Source organism: Peromyscus californicus, unplaced genomic scaffold, assembly GCF_007827085.1.
Source record: "Peromyscus californicus insignis strain IS unplaced genomic scaffold, ASM782708v3 Scaffold_14__1_contigs__length_90479793_seg_1, whole genome shotgun sequence".
NCBI lineage: Eukaryota > Metazoa > Chordata > Mammalia > Rodentia > Cricetidae > Peromyscus > Peromyscus californicus.
In genome coordinates, this window is record NW_026294435.1 from 6,240,955 (window position 1) to 6,265,158 (window position 24,204).

Genomic DNA, 24,204 nt, shown 5'->3' on the forward strand with positions numbered 1-24,204 from the left:
AAAATCTAAAACTAGAATTTTTGATTACTGGGAACAGAACACTAATCCAGTGTGGGTGGCACCATTCCCTGGGCAGAGATTCCTGGAACGTTTAACAGCAAATGAAATGAGTTGAACACTAACATGAACACATTAATTCACTGTTCTCAGCACTTGACTGTGCATGTGATGTGACCAGCTGTTTCAAGTACCTGCTGCCTTAACTTCCCTGAAATACAGGGATTATAACCTGGAATCGTGAACCAAATCAATCCTTTCTCTAAGTTGTTTTTGTCAGAGAGATTTACCACAGCAAAAAGAAATGAAGACAATCAGATGATTAAGTAAAGCCTAAAAATGCCTGCACAACTCCTGTCCAAGGAGTGGTATAAGAAAGAGTTCACATCTCATTCCTAAGACACATGTTTAGCACAGTACAAAATACCTTTCTCTACAAAGAGCAGTGACATCAGTAAAGATCTGCAGGATGCTGCTTTCTCCATCCCACTCAAAATGGTAGAAAGGTGGCTAGCTAAACCAAATTTTCATACACCTAGGAGAGATAATGAAGTTCCCACAAATGAGCTCAGATCATCTGTGATAAAATCCTCAGTGACAGGCACCACGTACAGGCTCAGGTAAACACTGAAGACAGTCAAAACGCTTTACCTGTCAGCCTTCATGAGAAGGTTAGGTGGGAGCTCAATGAGCTGGTTATGCTGTACATCCAAGACCTCCACCGATGTTCTCTCTAGTCTTTCAGGAAGCCTTGCCAACTGGTTGTGTCCTGCCAGCAATTTCCGGAGACTACTATTACAAAATAAGCTGTATGAAAGGGACAAAAAACAGAAGGCAACTATTTATATAGGGCTAATTCGGGATGAGGGTAAAAAAAGGAGGATTTAAATAATCATCATTCCACAAATTATACATTAATTCAGTACAGGCTAACAGGCTCATTTTAATTTATTAATTTATTTTAGTCAATGTATATGAGTGTTTTCGCTGCATGTATGTATGTACACCACATGGGTAGCTGGTACCTGCGGAGGTGGGAAGAGGGCATCCAATCCCCTTGGTCTGGAGTTACAGATGGCTGCAAGCCATCGTGTGGGTGCTGGGAACTGAACTCAGTCTTATGCAAGAGCTGCCAGTGCCGCAGAATGCTGAGTTATCTCCCTAGCGTTAGCAGGTTTATTTTAATATAGACTTGGAGCTGTTCGTATTTCAGTGCTTTCTATATCTGTTTCACAGAAGGAAACACTGAAGAGCTTGGTCTAACCTGATCCAAAGGTGAGCTTTACAAGGCTGTGCACTTCTTCAGACCTACAAGGCTAATATCCTGTCCAGAGTCTGAATAAGCACACAATTTATAGAGATGATTAAGAGTAAGCAAAGTCTTCAATGACAGTAAGCTTTTTAAGTACATCTAATAAAATGTTACATTTTACTTCATAATTTAGTTTTCCTCTTTTCTCTTCCTAATGCCTATATATTTTAGTATCCATAGTTTCACCCTATACCAAAGTAGACACTCTCTCCTAAAGAGAATAGAATGGGTAGATTCAACTGACTGCAGTATTAATATCAAGTGATAACTAGATTTAGTTCAGTCCTTCTGGATACTGTCTAAGCAATAAAATATTACTTCTCTTTCCATGTATTTTCATTTATAAATAAAAAATAACTTGTTTGGTTGAACTCATCATATACCCTCCTTAGAGAAACAAAGTTTAAATAGAAAATCAATTCTAATGAATCACTTTTGCTTGACTATTAGACCACCAACTGGAATTGAACAAAATCTGCAACTCAACACTGAGGGAAAGAGCAATAGGTATTGTCTTTGTTTCACATTAAAAAAATGCAGACAGAAACACTGAATTCTATGACGATGTAACACTTGGCATTTACTTTGAATAAGCATTTGTTTAGATCCACAAAAGCCTATACTGGTACAGAGCCTGTCAAATATGGCTTTGGGAAAATGGTAAAATCTCAAGTTATCTTGTATTTCTTAGTGTGTGTGAGCACATTTAGGCCCTGATGTGCCACTTGTTGGACTGAGGTGGGAAAGACAAGATGGAAGAATACTAAGAAAGACAACGGTAAAACGTTTTCCAACAATTTTCCTCCCTAAATGTGGCCATTTTCTTTTTCATGTTCCTCTTCTAAAAGCACTGGGTCTAAAAAGTCTGTGTCTGTATGTCTATCTGTCTGACTGTCTTTCTCTCTAGTGATGATTGCTGCATGAGGGTCAATTAAATGCTCAATTGACTAATACTCTGGGGGCAGAAAGTATTTTTAAATGGACCAGATTTATGGATATTATAATGGCTGAAGAACAAAGAGAAATTAATCATTTCAGGGACTGAACTGACTGGATTTATTTTATGAGAGCAATATTCTAACACAAACGGAGCTACATAGGCATTTGGAAACTCTATGGTGCCACATTAAGATAATTCTATCACTTGACTCACTGTGTCTAAAATTCTTTTTTTTTTTTTTTTCGGTTTTTCAAGACGGTCTCTCTGTGTAGCTTTGGTGTCTGTTCTGGATCTCGCTCTGTAGACCAGGCTGGCCTCAAACTCACAGATATGTCCAGAGTGCTGGGATTAAAGGTTTGTGCTACCCCTGCCCTGCCTAAAATTCTTTTAGTGGTGTTATAAATATTTCACATTTGTTCACATTTGGTATCTATATCTACAGTTCTTCTCCACTAGAACTAGTTACACCTCAGGTGCTCACCGTGTGTGTGTGTGTGTGTGTGTGTGTGTGTGTGTGTGTGTGTGTGTGTGTGTACGTGTGTGTGTGTATACGTGTGTGTGTGTGTGTGTGTGTGTGTGTGTGTACGTGTATGTGTGCACGTGTGTGCGTGTGGGGGGGCAGAAGTCAACACTGGCTATCTTCTTCAATCATTCTTAATTTTTCTGAGGCAGCGTCTCCCACTGAACCCATGGCCCATCAACTGGCCATAGGCTGGTCACTGTAATACAGGGACCCACTTGTGTCTGCTTCCAGGGCTAGGGTTACAGACACACGTGACCAGGCTTGGCTTTTTTATGTGGATACTGAGGACCCACACTCAGGCCCTTCTACTTGTGTGGTAGGCATTTTACGGACTGAGCTGTCTCTCTAGCGCCTACTCACACTTTTAGAAGTCAACTAAAAATTCTGATATAAAGATCAATTAAAGGTTAAGCTAAATGTTACTTTTATCTTATTTGTATTGATATTTTTGATTATACATTGACAGAAACAACTTTTCTCTGTCCTATGACAGGCTGAAAATGTTGAATTAACTGAACTCAAATTTTGGCAGCAACTTGCCATCAATTAAGTTTAAATTACTACTTAAATTAAAATTAATAATCAGTGTCTTGGTCAGAAGAGCCACACTTCAAAGGCCAGGCATCGCATGCAGACCGTAGGAACACTGAGGTGAACACCATGTTCATCACAGAAAGTTCCCATGATGGCCTAGGAAAGACGTTTCCAACGGTTTATTAACTACCTGGCTAGTCACAATAACTCAACTGGAAAAGATTTTTCTCTATCTATGGATACTGGAAATCATCACATGGCTACTTCAAAAGTCTTGTCACTAAAGAACCAATTATGATGGGGAGATGAGTCGGTGGGTAGAGCTCCTGCTGTGAGACCTGACAAGCTGCCCTGAGATCCTCAGAACCTGTAAAAGCCGGCAGCAGAGGCACTCATGTATGAAATCCGTGTGCTTCTACGGGCGAAATAAAAATCTCCGGAAATGTGAGGGCCAGCTAGCCTGATGTACGCATCAGCGCATCAAGAGGACCTTTGTCTTCTCCAAGCAGACAGGGAGGACCCCAAGGCAGTCCTCTGACCTCCACATGTGCACCATGCACACCCCCCCCCACACTATTAAAAAACACAAATTATGAAAAAAGGTAAGAGGTAAAGGAAAGAAAGAAAATGAAGTTTGTAGCGTTCCTATTTCAATTTTGAAATCAAAAAGAAAAAGACAACCTAGTTTGCTCTTTCAAGGTTTGTGATCTAACCATATCTACCTGCCTCGTGTCCCACCACCACCAAAACTGTATCCCTGGGAAAACAAAAATTATCTAGGGCAAGGAAGACATACTGTTAACAGACAGAGAGTCTGAAAGAATTAAGATCCCAGAGGTAAGCCATTTATACTGTTTACTGAGTCTCTGAGCATTCCTGGTTTATTTGTAATTTTCCAATAAGCACCACACCTGGTATGGATCTGCAATGTCAGCCTGAACATCAAAGACTTACTTTGCTCTCCACCCCATAACGATACAGGAATAAAAAACAATGAATGCATTTGAAAACAGACTGTCTGGGGTTCATAACAAGCTAATAAAATAAACACTAAGTCAGTGCATCATCACTGACCGTCTGTTTTTTTGTTTTGTGTCCTTTCATTTTATCTGAAATACTTACCGGGCAGGAAGTTCACATATTTGATTATGGCCAATATCTAAAACTTCTAACTTTCGGCTTTCACATACCCACTCAGGCACATTTTCTAGGCAGTTTCTAAAGATAAGAACATAAAAAATATTATTTTAAAAATTAAATCTGAAAAGGGGGAAGGGAGAGGGGAAAATTATATCTGGCCTCAAATATCTAGTTTAATTTTTTTTAATTTATGTATGTCTGTGTGTATGTACACATTCATGCAGGTGCCCACTGAGGCCAGAGGAAGGCAAAGGATCCCCTGGAGCTGGAGCTACAGGCAGTTGAGAGTCCTTGGTATGGGCGCTGGAAGTGAAATCCAGTCCTCTACAAGAGCAGCACACTTTTTACTGCTGGGCAATCTCTCCAGCCCCTCAAATATACTTTTAAGCTCAAAACAACTACAGAGAAATAAAATATTTTTAAAAATGCCAAAATGCAATGAGCAAGATCAACAGGTTATATGAAATCACCACATTTTAAAAACCAAGATGAATTATTACAACAGAGAAGAAATAAAAACTAACATCTCTAACATCTAAAAGATAGCTATCTCTCAGATGTTAACACCCCTTTAAAGACCACTACAAATTCATAAAGAGTGGGGGAAAAGTGATCCAGGTAAGTCAAATTATAAAGTAACCAAGTATTACTTTCAAGTTTACATTTTTATCACTGGCATTAAATAATTCCCAATTTTACTTGGCATCACAAAAATACAGTCCCTGGGAAGAATGGGAAGTGAAATGGTGCACTAACATTTAAAACAGAATTAATTATTTGAAAATGTTTACTTGGGCATTTAACAATAGTTAGTTACTATAAACAAGTGAACTGAACCAATAATAACTTTTATTAAATGATCTGACCACTAGAAAAATATACTGTATTGGAATTGCTTCCTTTTAGCTTTAAACAAAAATATACAGTCAGGAACAACAAAAGCATGTAAGTCCTTCTCTCCTCTCCATCCCCACTCTGGAGGGACAGAACCAAAGACCTCACACATTTGTCAAGATGAATTCATTATGAACAAATACAAAAGATTGAAAAAATATGATGCTTGGGAAAAGGACAGAAAGACATTTTAACAAAATGGTGGACTGATCAATGAAGAAAAAAAAAGTTACAAAAGTTTTCACTAAATATGGAAATAGAAGGCATTATTTTCCCACTATTTATATGGGCACACACTGTTGTGCTCTAAAAACTGTTTTATTTTATAATAGTTAACTCTTGAAACAGATTAACAAGATAGGAAAGTGGAAGAACTTCTTTATAAAAGCAATCACAGCATAGGGAAATTAAAACTACAAATGTCAAAACAGTGTAGAACTGTGCTGAAGAACTCTTAAGGTCCTACTAACGACCTTTCTCGACACCCTGGGAGGTAGTGCACATGACGCAGGCATGCACACACGAGGCAGGAGGTGCCAGAGTCACAAAGGAAGACGAACAATATTTAAGTGACCAATTCAGGGTTCTGACCTGGGGATTCCAATGAGGACTATGTGCCAATTACCTTCTATGAGTTAGAGGAAAACAGGTTCTTTCTATAGCTAACTCTGAAGTAAGTCTGTACATGGTACATATACCTATGTATACAAACTCCTGTTTTCATTTAAAAGCTGAAAAGTTAAGTCCAGAGTTGATAAGGAGGAGTGGGGAAAAAACTCAAGAACTTAATCAAGTAATGTCTGAGTTTAAATAAATAAAAGTAGCAATTTAATAGGAAATTCATGAAACAATTCAAAGAACTTTATATCTTTAAACTTTATGTAAGTTTATAGTAGTTACAATTGGAATAATTCTCCCAATAGCTAAAGACTGGAAAGGCATTTATTACTAAAATAGCTAAATTTGTGTGCTCTCATGATGAAGGTAAAGTCTATACCTCAGGACTCACACTACCATTGGGAGTACAGTGGGTGGAGACTCACCACACCACAGCTCACACCCTCAAAAGGCTTACAGCTGGGACCTTCAGAGAGCCAGACCCATGGGCTCTGCAATTTTGGGTATTTCCTTAAAATGAGTTTCAATTTTAGCAGGTTAACATTACTGAAGTTTCATTTGTGTAAATACATGCTATAGACAAAGCCAGGCCTCTATGACACCAGGGGAAAAAAAACCCTGCGTTTGTATTTTTAGGCACTGGAGTAAGAAAGACCCGCGGCAGAGGCAAAGCTGCATTACAGTCAGAAGGTCTGCCTACCTACCACAGGCTAAGAGCCCAACAGCTCGCAGAGTCTCTGGCAAGTCCATGTGTGTACCAAGTGACAAAAAGGAACTTGGAGACACGCAGTGCTTTAAGAGGCAGTGTTGTGTTTCAGGAAAGACACAGAAGGTCTAATTAACATACAGAAGGGCTACTGCACCTTCAAGTCACCCTCTAGCGTCCAAGCTTTTAGGTACAAACCTAGAGTCCAAATCGGTTCCAGAGCTGGGGGTGCTACCTTAGTGGTAGGAGCTTGATTAGCTTGGATGTGGCCTTGAGTTTGAACTCAGGTACAGGAAAAACACAAAAAGATGGCATCCAAAGGCACCTGATTTTTTTTTTTTTTATGAAATTTTAAATTAAGTTTAATTTTTATTATTTTAAACCCTTTAGTTTTTATTACTTTCCTTCAAAATCTATAAAACATCTTAGGCATAGGCTTGGATAGAATCAGCTAAAGAACTCCCCAATAGGCCAGCAGTTCTATGTGGTGCTGCCTTCTTACCTTGAGACATCCATGTAAGACAGATAATTCGGAACTGGGTAAACATCAAGTTGAACAAGTTCTATGAAGGAAAAAAACCCACAAATACATTACTACCCACGTGACTCTGTAAGTAGAAAGCACTGTACTTTCGCCCTCCTCTGTTTGGTTTAGGAAGTACAATGCATCTTCTTGTGTAACTTTAACTGCAGGAGAGCAAAGCCATCTTCCAATGAGTCATTCAACCTCTGCTCTATTTGTTTATGTGCTTCTCACTGTTGTGTGTGTACTGAACTGTACCCAAAAGGTCACTCAAATGAACACCGTATTTTTAATTCTCACACATTGCTGACTCCCTCACAACTGAAACAGAGCACTCCAGAATGCCATAAATGAGAGTCAGATTAGAAAGTTTCCTAAACTTAGGAAATGTGACACCACTGTCTGCCTAGGGCTCTGTTCCTTGGACAGAGCAGTTTCTGAAAGTCCTGCTCTCTTAATTCACAGGTTCAGTCTTCGTACAGTTGCCTACTCTGGTCCCAGTGAGAGGCTTATAGAGTAACTTTTGGTACCAGCTCTTCTTTCCAACGTTTCAGGGACACATCTTTGAGCAGATGAGTGATGCATCATATTTACGGCCTGGTTGCAGGTTCTCTTAGCTCACATGAAGTCCATCTTAGTAGCCTGGACAGGGATGTTGTGGATTCTCTCGCTCCTCTCCCCTAAGTGTATCTTGCCTACCGCTCTCATTATCAGTCTGAAAGCATCACTTCTTTTTTTTTTTTTCGTTTTTGTTTTTTTCGAGACAGGGTTTCTCTGTGTAGCTTTGCGCCTTTCCTGGAACTCTCTTTGTAGACCAGGCTGGCCTCGAACTCACAGAGATCCACCTGCCGCTGCCTCCCGAGTGTTGGGATTAAAGGCATGAGCCACCACCGCCTGGCTGGAAAGCATCACTTCTATCATACACCTCCTCTTCCCAAGGATCCCTCCTACAAGTCTCACTACCTGACTCCACACCACACATCCCACAATTAATAAACAACCCCCAAATAAGAGGTCTTATTAAATAACTAAGAATTTTGCTTTTATGATATTCCTGTGGGCACACAATTCAGGTTTATCTTCCCATTGTCAATGTGTGGAGACCCAGATGTTTCCTAGTGAGAAGTTACTCAGGGTCTGAGAATCTGGGCTTGCTTTACCTAGCAAGGCTGCATAAGGGGATGATTTGCCCATGGGCGTGGTTACCAGGTGTTTGGAAGGGTCTATACTTGGCTGTGCAGTGTGCTTTGATCTTGCCTCGCCCCTTGGCATTGTTATAAAAAGTCCTTTTGAAGAAATGGAAGAGGCCCTCCTGAAGCTATCCTGTGTTCCTGTCTTTCTTCTCATCAACTAGGTCTCTTTCTATCTAATATTTTCTTATCCCTCTCTCATCAGACCCCTTCAGAAGGTAGGGGCTGGCCTCCCACATCAATGGAACACGAAACCGCAGGTCTTGAATGGAACCTATAATGGGTTTTCTTTCCACCCTCCAGTATTTAATCAGGAAGCCAACAAAACAGTTTACCTTGTCCCTTATTTTAAGCAGAAGAAACAAATGACCAGTGGGAGCAATTTATCATGACATAAAAAATAAGCTAGAAACAATAAAATTTCCCCTTCTGGTTCCTGTAAATACCAAGACAACATTCTTCTTTTTTCATCTTGGAAGGATTTCACACTTATTTTAGTAAATGAGGAAAGAATAAAGTCAGTGAGGTGTAGATGATGGTGCTGGGTAAACAGAGCAGCTTGGATGTAGTCTGCCACTTACCATTCGAAGAAGCATAGAGTGCTTTTAGGAAATAGCCACAAATGTTCAATGTCTCCAGCTGATTCCTCTCACAGTGCAGAACTTCTATGTTGTTGAAAACCATAGCATCTAGGTCACCAAGTTTATTGTCTCGCAGGTCAAGCTGAGTGACATGCTGCACAAAGTCCACTTCATCGGCTACAAGCTTTCTGAGTATGTTCAGTCTTAAGGAGGAAGGACACAAACACAGCTACTTAACCACAATACTACAAATAAACTGCTGAATCCAAACAGTGTATAGTAATGAGAAAGGACAAGTCCCACTGTATCTCAAATCCCCATGCCATCTTTAATCTTAGCATCTGGCCTTGTTTAACTGGCAAGATTCACTAGCTATTTTTAGCTACAATTCTAAGAGGTCTGAGCCTTTATGATATATTTTGAAACACAATTTAGGACATGAAGGCTGGAAGAGGAGCAAGTATATTGATTTTACTTAATTCACTTTAAGAGAAGAAAAAGTATCCACTTAGGCACTTACTTCCAAAGAAAGAGGCTGGGAAAGTATAGACACCATACTGCAAAGAACATTGGAGACAAACCCAGAACCACCTGAGACGCACTGAAACTGCATTGGCTCCCTAAAGGAAGAGATAGATGCATGGAAAAGTGGATAGGCAATCATAAAGGACAAAATCAAGGACAACAACCTCAAGCCACATACTGAATGGGAGCAAAAGAGATGGAAACATAGGTACAGGGATTCTTGATTCTCAGGATCAGGACTGATAGCCAAAGCTATTTCCAAACATGGACTACCACTCAGCGCAAAGTGCAGAAGACACTTTGAGAAACCATAAGGTGAAGGACATCAGTTGGGACCAACAGTTAGGTAAGATGGCAGTCTTTGCCATGACAACTGGTTGGCTGAATGAAGCTATTGCAGATAAGATGTGAAAGACAAGCAACAGTGGATCAATATGAGAAAGATACGAAACCAATATAACAAATGTAAATCCAGTTTCCCCTGCAAGAAAACAGATGAAAATGTCAGTTCATGGTACCAAGGTAGGCTATGCCTCCTTTAAAAAGAAGCAACATCATCCCTCCCCAGGTGAGAAAGCAATGAGCTTGTGCACCTGATGAGAGGCACTGTTATTATGCATGGAGTTTAAGACCAGACATTCTCTGGGGTTTCTGTCCTTCAAAAACAAATAGAGCTATGTAAATAAACTATTAAGAGAAATATCATGAAGGCACTGACAGAAACACAAGGATGAGTGACAGCACAGAGCAAGGATTTGTTAACAACCACTGGCAGCACGTGGTGTCTTCAAATGTCCTTAAAACGATGTTTTTAGTTCCTTCTTTTCTTGTTCTAGGTTGTAAGATTCAAAATTTGGCCTTAACTCAGAAATCTGCCTATTTCCAAATGCTCAGTAGACTATCAGAATGTGCACAATGAATAAAAAACAAGCCTCATTTTGGAGACAACAGGACTGAAGGAATTTAAAGAATGTTTCATGTTCTCCCCCCAAATTATACTTTCAATAACCATAATAGCATTATCATCTTCATTTCAAACAGCAACCCACCCACCCACAAGTCACCATATTGGTGCCAAGCTGATAAAACACCTTGTTTTAATGAGGAATGGAAAGGAAAGGTGGTATTCCTGTGTGGAAGAGCAGCTCGACGCGGGAGAGCCTTAGGCTACAGTCACCTGACTCTCATCTGTGAAAGGAGAAAAACATCTTTCTTATTCAGCCAAATAGTTAAGAAAATGAAAGAAGTACCCGTGTTCCCAGTGAAGGGCTGTGGTCATGATAATGACAAGGACAGGGCAATGACCTCTGGCTTTATATGGAGAAGAGTAACAAGATGAAGTGCTGTGCCATTTCCCTAGGAGAACTGGAAGTACGTGACGATGATGCACCAATGTACACACAGAGAGCCTACAGAGCAGGTGCTATGGAGAAGCAAGCACCACATCTGAATCCCGAGGGTCTGGAGACAGGCCATAGCAGTTCACAGGAAGGGGCACTGTGGCTTCCAGATCAAAGGCAGGAACAACGCAATGTGTGACTTTCAAGTGTGCCACAGGCTAAGTGGAAGGAGTAGCATCACAGCTGGCTATGCTCACGCACTGGTCCATTGAAAGCATTCAGCAAGGGCTTGCCCTACTCAATGCTAACACTGGGAGATCACGGAGAAGTAAGAGCACTGCCTACAGGCCAGGCCATGACAAGGGGCCTATTTTCTACATTTCTAAGTCATTACAGCACACACAAGCACACAGCTTCCATCACATGACTTGCTACTCAAATCTAAAGCTTACATTAGCTATTTTCCTGACAATCCATCTGTCATAAAGTGCTCGAATACAATATCAATGTCAAATCACCGCACATTTCTGAAACATTTCTATCTCACTGTGGAAAAGTAGCAAAGAAACAGCTTCCCAGCCCGTGGTGAGGACGCTGAGCAGATCTAAGACAGGGTTTCTTGCACAGGACACATATGCTGGTGGGTGAGAGCAGATGACAGCCAGGACAACTCAAGACGGGCTTCACAGGTATGAGTGAGCACGTAAAAAGGGAAAGCGGTCCCAAGAAGACTAAAGCAAAGTGGAGGACTGACGGTTATACTGAAGGATGTCAATGTGGGGGAAAGGAGAAAGGAAAAGGTGATGATTTTTAAGTCTGATGTAACATTTCTTTTGGAAGGAAATGCAATAAAATCAGCTGTTTGTGTAGAGGGAATTCAGTGATACCCCAAGTTACTCTACTAGCTTCAACCGAAAGCACCAGGGCAGAACTATAAGCAAACCTACACTTTTCCTCTGCTTTAGCACAGGAAGCCAGAAAGAGGCAGTTGTCTATGCAGTCAGTGTTCACAAAATTTCCTGTGTCTCCTCTGGTAAACAGCATCTGATGTCATCCAAAGACTCAAACTAAAATTACAACCCCAGGACTTCACAGAGCTCTTTCTAAAAACTGCTACCTCTAGACACATTAGATCAATCTTTCTTGTAAGTTCTTCAAGAAAAATGATTGCTTTGTCACATGTACACATAACTCTGAAACCATCTCAAGCTTGTTACCTGAGGTCAGTGCCCATCATCGCAGGCTCTAACAAAGTCATACCATTGAGTCACTGAAAAAAAATAGGCCTAAATTCTGAAATACAAAATTATATATTCAAACAACTCAAAGTTAATAACATCATGCTTGTAAATAAATTTAACCAGGCAAAATGTTGGTCCCTGTCCCATTCTAAAAAGTTCTCAAACTCAGACAAATTACAACTATTTATATTTGCTAAATTAAGAATTCTAGCCCTGCACACCATTAACACCCTCTAGTTAGGAAAGCCTGCTTTCTTTAGTGTGAGGAGAGATGAAGCCAAGCAATTCTCCGCTGGCAGGATGTGTGGTCCACAAGCCAAACCACGTAAGTGGGAAGAAAGGGAGTAAGTGAAGCCACGTTACTGAATGAGCTTCAGAAGCGCCTGAGCTAGCAAGAAAGGAACGTGGGTAGTGAACAAGGACAGACTCACTTTCCACAAACAGTAAAAACGCCAGGAAAGACAGCCGAGCAGGCTTCAGGAGTGGAGACAGGCCTCAGTCTGGAACAACTTGCTGGGAGTACTAGACACTTAACTCAATTCTCTCCACAGCTCCACAAAATGGGTTCTATTATTAACTGTAATTTGTAGATCAGGAGCAGATGCATAGAAATTAACTTGCTCAAGATTTACTATGGCTAGTAAGCAGACATCAACTTCTGGTTAATGGGGGGAAATAAGTTAGTTGAAAAAGTACCAAACAGAGCAAGCTAGCACTAAAGACTCACCCCTGTACATTGCTTTGTAAGAAGTTAAGTCCATGACAGGCTCCTGTTTTTCTTTTAAAAAGAAATATTTAAAAACCATCCTCTTTGGGCACATGGAGATGGCTCAGCTGTTAAAAGTACTTGCTTGCCTTTGTTGGGACCTGAATTTAGTTCCTAGTACCCACGTGTTGATTCACAACTGTCCTTAACTCCAGTTCCCGGGGACTTAACACCCTCTTCTTACATCAGTGGGCACCAGGCATGCACATACATTCAGGCAAAACACTCATACATATAGAATAAAATAAATAAATCTTTAAGGGAATGCAAAACTGGACCCTCTTGCAAAAGGTATCTCTGTGATTAGAACCTAATAGAACCTGACCTACCAAGGATGACAGCGAAGCATCCACGGGCAGCAAGACAGTGCCGGAAGCTTCTAGTTGGGTTTCAGTGTGGTTAGGCTGAAGATGAAGGCTCTGCTTTTACACGGCCTGAGTGGAGGGAGTAGCTAACTTTTGATCTGATAGGGGATTAATTACAGAATTTATGTTTTTGTGAAGAATGGTAAACTAATCTCTGAGCCACTTGAATGGATAGAGAAGAAATAAAACCAATTTAACTTAATGTGTACATTAAATTAAGGGGGAAAAAAATCAAGAGATGCTCCATAGTATCAAATGTCTCCGGCAAGACACAGAACAGAAAGCCTGGGAACAATCTCCACCATGCTCTCGGTGGTTTCAGTTAATATAAACAGTCCTCTACCCCAGTGCTCCTATATATTCATGCAAATTAAAACTGGGTTCAGGTTCACAAACGAAAGTAAAACTCTCACAATGTGAAGCCGTTCATCAGTGTTTTGTTTTTTTTTTTTTAAAGCAAGCTTCAGGGAAGAACAAACCCCACAATTAGCCATCTCTTCCCTCTGGGTAATAGTGTACCACACAATACAAGCCAGTCACTCATATGAGATATATGTCTCAAAAGAGGTTACCTTAGGTCCACGTGTTTAATATGAGGCATTTTTCTTAAAGCCTGTAGTCTGAGGGTCTCCATACAGTTCCCAGCCATACAGAGTTTATCCACAGCAGTCAACTTCTCCAATATCTCTGGAATGTCCGTGAATTCATTAAAGGAAAGACCCAGATAGCTGAGTTGGTGCATGTTCTCCAACTCAGCAGGAAGAGACTGGAGAAAATTCCCATCCAGCAAAAACGTCTGCAAGCTATCAAAGAAGACATAACAATTACACAGAAAAATGTACATTTTCCAACTTTATTATCGACATACAAGTTCATGACGATCGTGTTACTGCAATGCTTCAAAATGCATAAGGATAGGCAGAGGTAATAATGGACAAGGGGGACAAGATTAGAAATAAGGACCTTAACCTTCTATTAAAATGGGAAATGTTACCATCTCCTCAACTTGCAATGGCATACATAGGGAAATGTACTAACTGTAATACAGACTTGTCCCAATATGCACTATTACTTATTTTTTCTTAAAATTAATTTCTAATACTTAAAATTCAATAGCTCAGAAAATGAAAAAGTAACCCCCTCTCCTTTGTTTACATACACTCATACATAGGGACTGCAGTTCAAAACAACTGTATTTTAGTTTTTATAAGACTCTGAAAACCGAAACTCTCAACAAGTGAGCTCTATACACACTACACGCGCCTTACTGCTAGATGTGAGGCCAAAATTAATGATGTGCAACTTCCGTGGAGCTTCCCAGATACCCCTGTAGTTTAAAGTACGCACTTGTGCATAGCTCCGACAGCTGCTGGGACCTCTCGAAGAGCATTGCAAGACACATTCAGCTCTGTCAGGGTTGGAATGCTGCAGACTGCTGACGGAAAGGCTCCTAGGTGGTTATTGGAAAGGTTAAGGCTCTTCAACTTGGTGAACCTATCACAATAAAACAGAAAGAAGAAACAAATGTCACACATGCATGGTACAGCCTGGAGGATAATCCTGCTCTGATCTGACTCAGGTAGAACTCCAGCCCTTTGAGGATTAGGGAGGAGCAAAGCCAGAGAGCAGATCTGACTCCGAGGCCAGTGTTTTACCTAAAATGTAAACATAGTCAAGAAGATTGGTTGCTGTAAAATCAGGTTGACTGAGGAATAAGTTCTACTGGAACAACTCTTTAAACTCTATTGTTCTTACACAATTAACAGTCAAGTAAATGTCCTGTGAGGGAGCCAGAGCAAGCAAACGAGGAAACAGAGCTCTCTGTCATTTCAGACAAGTCCAAAATTTGTTCTTAACTCCAACCCCAAGCCAGTACAACAAACAATTAAAGCCAGTTTCCTAGATGTTGTATTTTAACATTGGCAAGAAGGAGTCACACCATACGACAGGGCCCACATGGGAGGTTTATTGAGGGAAGAGAAGGGGCAGAGAAGGAGGCAGAAATGGTTCCTGGGGACTAGAGCTAAGGAAGAGAAAGACAAAGAGATGGGAAGTGGGCAAGGCCCACCTTTTATAAGGGAGGACCCTAAGGGCAGGCCAATTCAGATGTCTAAATGCTAACACTAGATGCCTAAGGCTCTGTGATGTCAGATTCAGAAACCAGTTACCACCATCCCCATCTCCACATAGCACTTGCTGCTGCTGCTGCCCACACAACCTTCTCCAAGACCTCCCTTCATCTCGATGACATTTTCTTCAGAGCCCCTTCCTGACTCTCCTTAATAGTCTGCCTTCCTATGACCTCTTCCCCTCGGCTCTCCTGCCCTCTTCAGACTGGCATCCACAGCCAGTGTGTTCTGTGTCTTCTTCTTTCTCTAAAAGCATCTGCCTGGGAAATCTCACTGCTGCCTCAACAGCTTGCTCAATCCAATCACAAACTGTCCTCTGCTCTGAGCTACCTACCTTTTCCATCAAAAACTAAACTTATCAAATCTTTATCCCACCCCAATATATCTTTTTTGCCTGTTCTATTTCTGGTAATGTTCTTTAATTTTCTCAGTTGTCCAAGTAACTGAAGGAGCTGTCTTTAGTTTTTACCTCTCTGTGTACTCATATTTACACTCTGGACATCACTTCTCTATACGAGAAGAGAATTAGTTAATTCTTTCAGGAACTGCCCACAGCCTAAGATTCTGCCAGGAACAGACATATGATTACATTACCTACTTACTGAAATTTACGATAACAATAAAGATGTAGTCCAAAAGAAATGTAAAGTTTTATTCAACATAGAAAACTGATAACACACCTACTGAACAAGGCCAAAGTGTTACCACGGTTTTTAAACAACAGCTATCTTACTGGATGCATGAATATAGATCTAGTCCTAAGATAAACTGAAAAAAGGCAAATAATTATTGTTTAACTGAATTGCCATTTTAAGTTGTTTTTAATAATGTACTTTGGTCCATTAGAATTTCAAAGAGACTGTTGATTCTCTATCCGCTTACCTACAGTTTCTCAACTACAAGAAGAGCTGACAGGCTCTGGTATTCTCAGTGCAGTGGTTGGCAAAGGATGCCTGGGGGACCTCCAGAGGGGTTCTCACTAAATCCCAAGGTCAAAACTAGTTTTACAATACAAGGATTCCAACTTGCTTTGTGCTACTCTTGCTCTCTTTCAGGAATTGAGCAGACTTTTCACACTGCACATCCTTGTGAAAGCACATCCGACTGACTGCAGCCCAGAGAATGCAGACAGAAAGCCACAGATTCACAAGAAAACAGTGACATCCATTTTGATATTTGTATTCTGTAAAATGGTTTTCATTTCCTTGACCCTGTCACCTGTGGCGGAAGAGGGAGCTGACCCTCCCCTTTTCCAGCTGCGGCACTCGGGGAAAGTGGACCCTGTACTTGGATAGCACAGTAGAGCTGACCTTGATGGCGGAGGTGTGGATGAGCCAGCTCTGATGGTGTGAGCAAGGGAGTCCTGTCCCCATTCCTCATCTGTCATGTGGCAGCATGGGGGGAGAGTGATGCCTTAACCCACCCCCCAAACACACCTCCACCCCTGCCCCTGAGGTTGTAAGAGCTCCCTGCCCCTCACCAGTTGCAGCACTTGTGAGATCGGCCCCTACACCCCATCTGGGCAACACAGTAGCGCTGGCCCTGAAGGTGTGGGAGAACTCACCCTTAGGACTCAAAGCAGAAGAACTGGCCCTGCCCCTTGCTCATCACTGCAAGGGGTGAGCTAGCCAGGGCAATGCTGGAGAACTCACCCTGGTGGTGAGGACAGGGAGAGCTGGCAGGCTGACGAAACCTGCAACTACCCAGGCCCAAAAACAGGGTAATGTTTTGGCTCAACCCAACATCCACCCCATCTGTGATCTGCTGGAGCATGGGGGGTGGGGATAGGAGGAATTGGTCCTGCAGATCCAGGGCTGCAGGATCTCCACTACACAGGGCAGCAATAGGATGTCCAGGAGGAATCCCAGTGAGGGATCAGTGCTGGTAGTGTAGCAGAGACCAGGGGCCTCAAACCAGGCCAATGATTCCTTGAGGTGAACACCTGCGTGTAAAAATGTGTGGATAAAGGGGGCAACAGCGTGACTCACTGTATCACACTACAGCTTCCATAACGAGATTTTCCCCTTCTTCCTTTTTTTCCCCGTTTTTCTTTTAAATTTATTTTTTTTTGGGGGGGAAGATGGGTGGGATCAGGACACATGGTATAAAAGCACAAAGAATAAATATAAAGAAAGTTGAAAAAATGGTTTTCATTAAAAAATATCAGTATTATTTAAACATCTTATCTTGGTTTTTATACATAAATCTGTTTAAATTTCTAATTAAGTAAAATATCAGCATATAGAGTTCATATAAAGGAAGGCTACTGATGTTCTTCAGTTTTCCAGAAGGTAAAGGAGCATTGGAATAGGGTTGCCAGATAAACTACAGAACACCATTTAATATGACTTACAGACAATGATTTTTTTCTCATTAAGTACATCCCAAATATTGCATGGGAGATACTCATGCTAAAAAAACAAAAATCATCTGTAACTCTAATTTACCTGGTACTTGCTCCTCCCTTCCTCCCCTCAAATATCGAAACTTTCCCTCCGACGTCTCTCAGGGATGTTGCAGACGAAACCAGTGTTCCCATTCAAGTAAAACCATGGCCCTCTTTCTAGATGCTTTCCACACTTGGTAAGAACAGGGTACAGCTTGAAGTTCTGCACACTCTCCAACTGAGAATTAAAAACGACCTTCTGGGACAGAAACTGTTCTACTAGACACAGATTCCCAGAGAGTGGAGATCAGGGATTTCACCGTCAGCAAGTGTTCAGGAGGAGAACCAGGCCCGGCTTTTGGAGAAGACAAGAATGCAGCAAGGCATGGAAAACTCACCTATGCAAAGGAATATAATCAAACTCTGTCATTGGGAATAAACCAGAGTGGGAAGAGTCAAACCAGCCGACATGCTCAAATGGAAAGGAGGCTCTTAACAAGTGTCCCTCGTTTATTTTGTATTAGAGACTGCTATCTATATATATAAAGAAAAGGAAGTGCAATTCTTCTCTGAATCAACTCAATGACAGAGGACTTAGGTAACAACAATGGTCCTTAAGCCTAGGGCAAGCATCCTCTAAGGAACTCCCAACAAGGCCACACCTCCTAACAGTGCCACTCCCTATGGGATAGTGCAACTTCCTAAGGGCCAAGCACCCAAATACACGAGTCTATGGGGCCATACCTATTCAAACCACCACAGGTATACTGGATTAAACAAAATATATCACTAAAATTATTTCACCTGTTTTATCTATGCTGCTCATAATGCAGGTATCAATGAGTTTAAGGTTATTTAATGTGGAGGAATCTTTTCCAAATTAGGAATAAAAGGCAATATCCCAAATTTCCCACCCAATGTTCTATTTCCAGAGCTTGTGAGGGTCTCTGCCCTGGTCCTACCCTCTCTCCTACATGTGCACCCACAGGCTCACAGCACACAGAGCTGGAACACCTGGGCTGCAGTATCACATTCATATAAGGGAAGAAATGGAACTAGAGATGAGACGAGGTGCAGGCTGCTGTTACACACAGACATGGAGCCCAGGGTGTGTCCATATCTAATCTGAATCTATGCTTACAGGACACTGTACTCCTGACATTACAGAAAGAACAAGTTCACAGTTTTGTAGCTTGACTATAATTTGAACATTCAAATACATGGTATGTGGGCCTCAACTTACATTCTTTTTTTTGTTTGTTTCGAGACAGGATTTCTCTGTGTAGTCTAGGTGCCTGTCCTGGATCTCCCTCTGTAGACCAGACTGGCCTTGAACTCACAGAGATCCACCTGGCTCTGCCTCCCCAGTGCTGGGATTAAAGGCTTGTACTGCCCAGCTCTCCACTTACATTCTTATCTAGAGCTATGAACTGTGAGAGCTGACTCTGATTGACAAGTACTCTCACAAGTCCCTTCTGGATACATCTCACACACCCTGGCTCATCCCTCAACAGCCAATGCTCAAAACTTTCCCAAGGGGAAAAACAAGCAGCACAGAGAGAGTAAAGATTAGTTCCAAAACCCCGAGGTCCTGTCCAAAACGCACCAACAAGACATTTCTTTTGTCTCAGCAACTCTAACCCTCAGCTTTCCTGGAGTCAGTTTTCTGTATATGCAGAAACAGTTTACAACATTGCAGTTTCAAAACTCCTGTTAGAAGGAGACCGTGGGGTGTCCACACAGAACGCACCTCCCTCTGGTATTTCAATGGTGATAAAAAGTAGAGACAATGAGCATGCTCTGGGAGACAGGGATCAAAATAACCAGCTAACTTTTCATCATTTTGCTCACTTAAAAGGAGAGACAGCCAGGGTACCAGCACAGGGAAAGACTGGAAACCACACATCCTATAACAAAACACACTACAAAGTGTTAATTGCAAGAGGTTGGAGAGATGTCTTAGTGGTTAGGAGCACTGCTCCTGTAGAGGACTGCAGTGTGTTTCCCACACCCACCGCAGGCAGTTTCCGACCTCCTCCACACTACAGGACTCCACAACCCTCTTCATTTCCTAACAGGCATACACACACACACACACACACACACACACACACACACACACACACACACACAAATAAAATGAATCTTAAAAAAAAAGACTTTCAGCTCAAAATGCCAGATAACAATGTTCTATAATAAAAACCAGTTCTATAATAAAACTAGGTGAATTGTAAAAAAAAAAAAAAGCTGAACATGAGCATTCGGCAAAATAGTTTAAAAAAAAACCTTATTTTAAACTAGCATTTCAATTCTATTGTATTCACTCAGGCTACAGATTTCTCCTTATAACTGTCCAATATACATAAGAAGAGAATCAAAACATTACAGAGTTTAGATTAGCAAAAAAATAAATAAATATTTTAATGATGATTATAACAACTATTGTGTAATAATAGGGGAAGGCTGATGGTTTAAAAGCTAAAAATTCAAGGAAAAAACATAGGCTTAAAAAAATCTTATTGCACTTATTACAGTGAGAGAACATGTGTATCTGCGGTGGTCTAAATAAGAGTGGCTTGTGTAGTGAGAGCCTTGGTCTCAGCTGGCAGAACTGTTTGGAAAGACTGGAGGGTGTGGCTGTGCTAACGGAAGTGTATTCAAACTGGGGGTTTGAAGTTTCAAAAGACGCACACCATCCTCAGTATCCCTCTCTACCTAGTGATTGTATCTCAAGAAGTGAGCTCTCAGCTACTGCTCCAGCACCATGCCTACCTCCTGCTGCCCTGCTCCCCACCATGATGGTCATGGGCTCTGGCCCTCTGCAACCATGAGCCCCAAATTAAGCACCTTCTTCTATAAGTTGCCTTTGTTATGTGTTTTACCACAGAAATAGAAAAGTAACCAAGATAGTTATTTTATACACACACACACATTTATACACACACACACACACACACACACACACACACACACACACACACATCTCACAGCACATACAGTCTCAAAGATAAAGAATGTTAATTAAGTGTATGCTGTGGTGTAAACATCTAACCTCTCGAAGCCCTAAATCCTTATACTGAAACTTAACCAATGTAAGAGCTCTACCCACATAAACAGGATTAATGTCATTATATATTAATGTCTCACCATGTGAGAATTCAGGGAGAAAGTACCCATTTAAAAGTAAGTCCCCAATAAATACCAAACCTACTGGTACAATGGTCTTAGGCGTTCCAGTATCTATTGAATTATGAACAATAAATTCATGCTGCCTGTCAATTACTCACTGCAAAGTGTACTAGTACAGTTAGAACAGACTAAGTGGGCATTATCCTAATTTCAGGTAGTTTTTTAAAAAATCAAGACTAGAGGAAGACTCTGAAGTTATCTTATTTCTCAAGTGTAGCATGAATCTTTAAAGTTCTTATTAATAAAATCAAAGCTGAGGCCAGTTATTGGGGTGAATGCTGGAAGATCAGAGAAGCAAAACAAGCCACAGCTACCTCACTTCACCAGTTCCTCAGCTGGTCTTGTTTCCTCAAACTGGAAGCCTCTGAGTCCTCATCCAGAAGAATCTCAGCTGAACTGTTGCTCAAAAGCCTGAAAGCTTAACCAGTCAAATGCTTCTAGTTACTGGTCCTCATGCCTTATATACCTTTCTGCTTTCTGCCATCACTCCCTGGGATTAAAGGGTAAGAGTCACCATGCCTGGCTGTATCCTTGAACACACAGAGATCCAGATAGATATCTGCCTCTGGAATGCTAGGATTAAAGGCGTGTGCTACCACTGCCTAACCTCTACGTTTAATATTGTGTCTGTTCTGTCTCTGACCCCAGATAAGTTTATTAGAGTGCACAATATTTTGGGGAACACAATACCACCACATTTCCCCTTTTTTGTCTAAAATTTAAGAAAGCTTATAACTAATACAAGAAAAACTACATCCAATAAGTATATACAATATATACAGTCAAGAATTACATTAACGATGTCTAGTCCATTAACATTTGACAGATTCAGATAAAAACTCCATTAATATATATTAACAATGTCCAGTCCAGTAACATTTAATAAACTCAGACAAAAAATTTTTCACTACTTAGCCTATGTCAAACAAGTTCCTTTTTAAAAGTATTTTTCTTTTTATAATAGATTCAATAATCTACCTTTTGTCATTTTTATATCTTTCCCTTTTTCTTTTTAGAGTAGATTCAGTGATCTACCCATTTATCCTATTATTTCTGTATCTTTTTTCTCAGAATAGAGTCTATGATCTACCTCATATCTATATTCGCTTCTTTCTTTTACCTTTTTTTTAAAACAAAACCTCTGAATTTAATCTTCATGTTTAGCTTTTTTCCTGACCATTAACAATTAACAACTTGTAACCAACCATCATAAACAATGACAATTATCCATAAGTCATTGAACAACCAAAAAACTACCCACCCCACCTCTTGGGAATGTGGCGTTGTTTTCTTAAAAATTTCTTCCTGCTTTCTCAGGGTGAAGTCATCTTTAGAGAATCCTAAAAAGAAAAGTTTTGGGTTAATTGTCAAGTCCTGTATCATTTGTCCAGTCTCTGCATAATGGGAAAGTGTAGGGCTTGTCTCAAGTCCTTGTTTGAGTAGTCTGTCAGGCTGGATCATCTCAGCTAGCCATCTCAATTTGTCCTGAGTAGTTTGTAGTCCAAAGTCAATCTTTTGGTGGTGTTAGTCAGCTTGATGGCTTTATCATAGTCCATGTGGAATCATCTTTGTGAAGTCCCATCATCCTTTTGAAGATTTCAAAGTTGCTGTTAGGCGTGGTCATGGTTCCCTGCAGACTTTTCTTTTCTTTTTTTTGGTGCCTCCTCTGTGGTTTGGAGCAATCACAATATGATAAATGTCTGTCTCTCGGAACCATGAACATCCTTCCCTAGAAGAGAATATCTTCACAGCAATTTCTCCCCACCATTTGTCTTGCCAAACTTTTCCAAACTGACCTTTGTCGATGCTTTCTTGTAACACGATGGTCCTGGCAATTCTTCTCTGAACAAGTAGCGGTAAACCCTTTGTCCCAGGTAGCAGCATCACCGCAGTCACCAACACGATAAGAAGAAGCCAGCAACTTGGAGCAGTAGCTGCTGCCTCCATGGTCCCACCGCCACCGTTTGTGGCTGGGCCGAAGCTTCTCCTTAGCAAGCCTCCTAGGCTGGCCTCAAACTCTGGATCTTCCTGCCTCTACCTCCTTCAGTAAATCCAACCAGTGTGCTTCACCACAACTGGCTGAGGGTAGCTCGGGTCTGAGCAGGGTCCTGCAAGGCCACGGGTAAGCAGTTTTTTCGTAAATTCATACCACAAACATTGGGCGCCAGATGTAGCATGAAATCTTTAAAGTTCTTATTAATAAAATCAAACCTGAGGCCAGTTATTGGGGTGAACGCTGGAAGATCAGAGAAGCAGAACAAGCCACAGCTACCTCACTTAAGCTCACAGATAAAATGCTATGAGAAAGCTGTGTGACTCCTGGATACAGCCTTAACTCTACCACCTTTCAACACATCCCTGTTAAGAATTTAATAGAGACGGGCAGTGGCACACACCTTTAATCCCAGCACTCAGGAGGCAGAGGCAGGTGGATCTCCATGAGTAGGAGGCCAGAGTCTGGTCTAGAGAGTGAGTTCCAGGATAGTCTCCAAAGCTACATAGAGAAACCCTGTCTCAAAAACCAAAACCAAACCAAAACAAAAAGTTGAATAGAATTCTATCAGTATATATTATAAAAGCTAACAGTCACAATTCTTAGCTATGGGTCAAATAATGTATTGTAGAAAAACTGCTACCTTTTGACTCATTTTATCCTATCAAGAGTGGCAACATTAGCAATGGGGATGCTTTTTCAAATACCCTATATTTTACATAGAAAACAATTTCAGAATAGTGTTCCCAAACTACCAAAAAATATGAAGACCAACTTCACTTTCCAAAGCAAGCAGTCTACTCCAGAAAAAGAAAAGTTGTTCCTGTTCACTGGTCCACAGAGAACCTAATAAAGATAGAAAATCTAGTAGAGAATAATCTTAACCATTAAAATGGCAATGTATGATGCTGTGTTACAGTACTACATTGAGCAGACAACAACGGCACTGTAAGAGCTTTCACTGTGTGACTTACTCAAAACTCCAAGGCACATTTTTTGCTTCTCAGTACTGGCACAGGAGAGTACAGGTATTAAACAGACTCCAAAATTTTCAGAGACAAGATTAGTAGCTATCGTTTGTTAAAAGCAACCCTTGATATCCCCTTCAAACTAGGTACCATAAAAGCCCCATGTATAACAAAGTACGATTACTTGTTAGGAATGGGGCCTCAAGTGACAGATGCAAAGTGGGGTCAGGGACATGTTAGTGGAATGCACTACTGGTCAGGTGTGGGAGCCCACAAAGATTCCAACTTGTGGTTTGTTTCCATTTTGACTCAAGGTCAGAGAGTCAAAGTTAATATTGCTCTCC

The 24,204-nt window shown here is 41.0% G+C and overlaps 1 protein-coding gene across 1 annotated transcript in view; it reads right to left on the bottom strand.

Annotated features, from left to right (window-relative positions):
- The window catches only part of Phlpp1 (PH domain and leucine rich repeat protein phosphatase 1), a 233,503-nt gene that overhangs the window by 46,905 nt on the left and 162,394 nt on the right, over positions 1–24,204 (bottom strand). Inside the window, exons 5-10 of the mRNA XM_052736466.1 lie at positions 14,543–14,689; positions 13,768–13,998; positions 8,959–9,161; positions 7,167–7,227; positions 4,429–4,524; positions 649–804 (exon numbers count right to left, since the gene is read on the bottom strand). Coding sequence (XP_052592426.1) covers positions 649–804; positions 4,429–4,524; positions 7,167–7,227; positions 8,959–9,161; positions 13,768–13,998; positions 14,543–14,689 — 894 coding nt within the window. The remainder of the gene's footprint in view (positions 1–648; positions 805–4,428; positions 4,525–7,166; positions 7,228–8,958; positions 9,162–13,767; positions 13,999–14,542; positions 14,690–24,204) is intronic.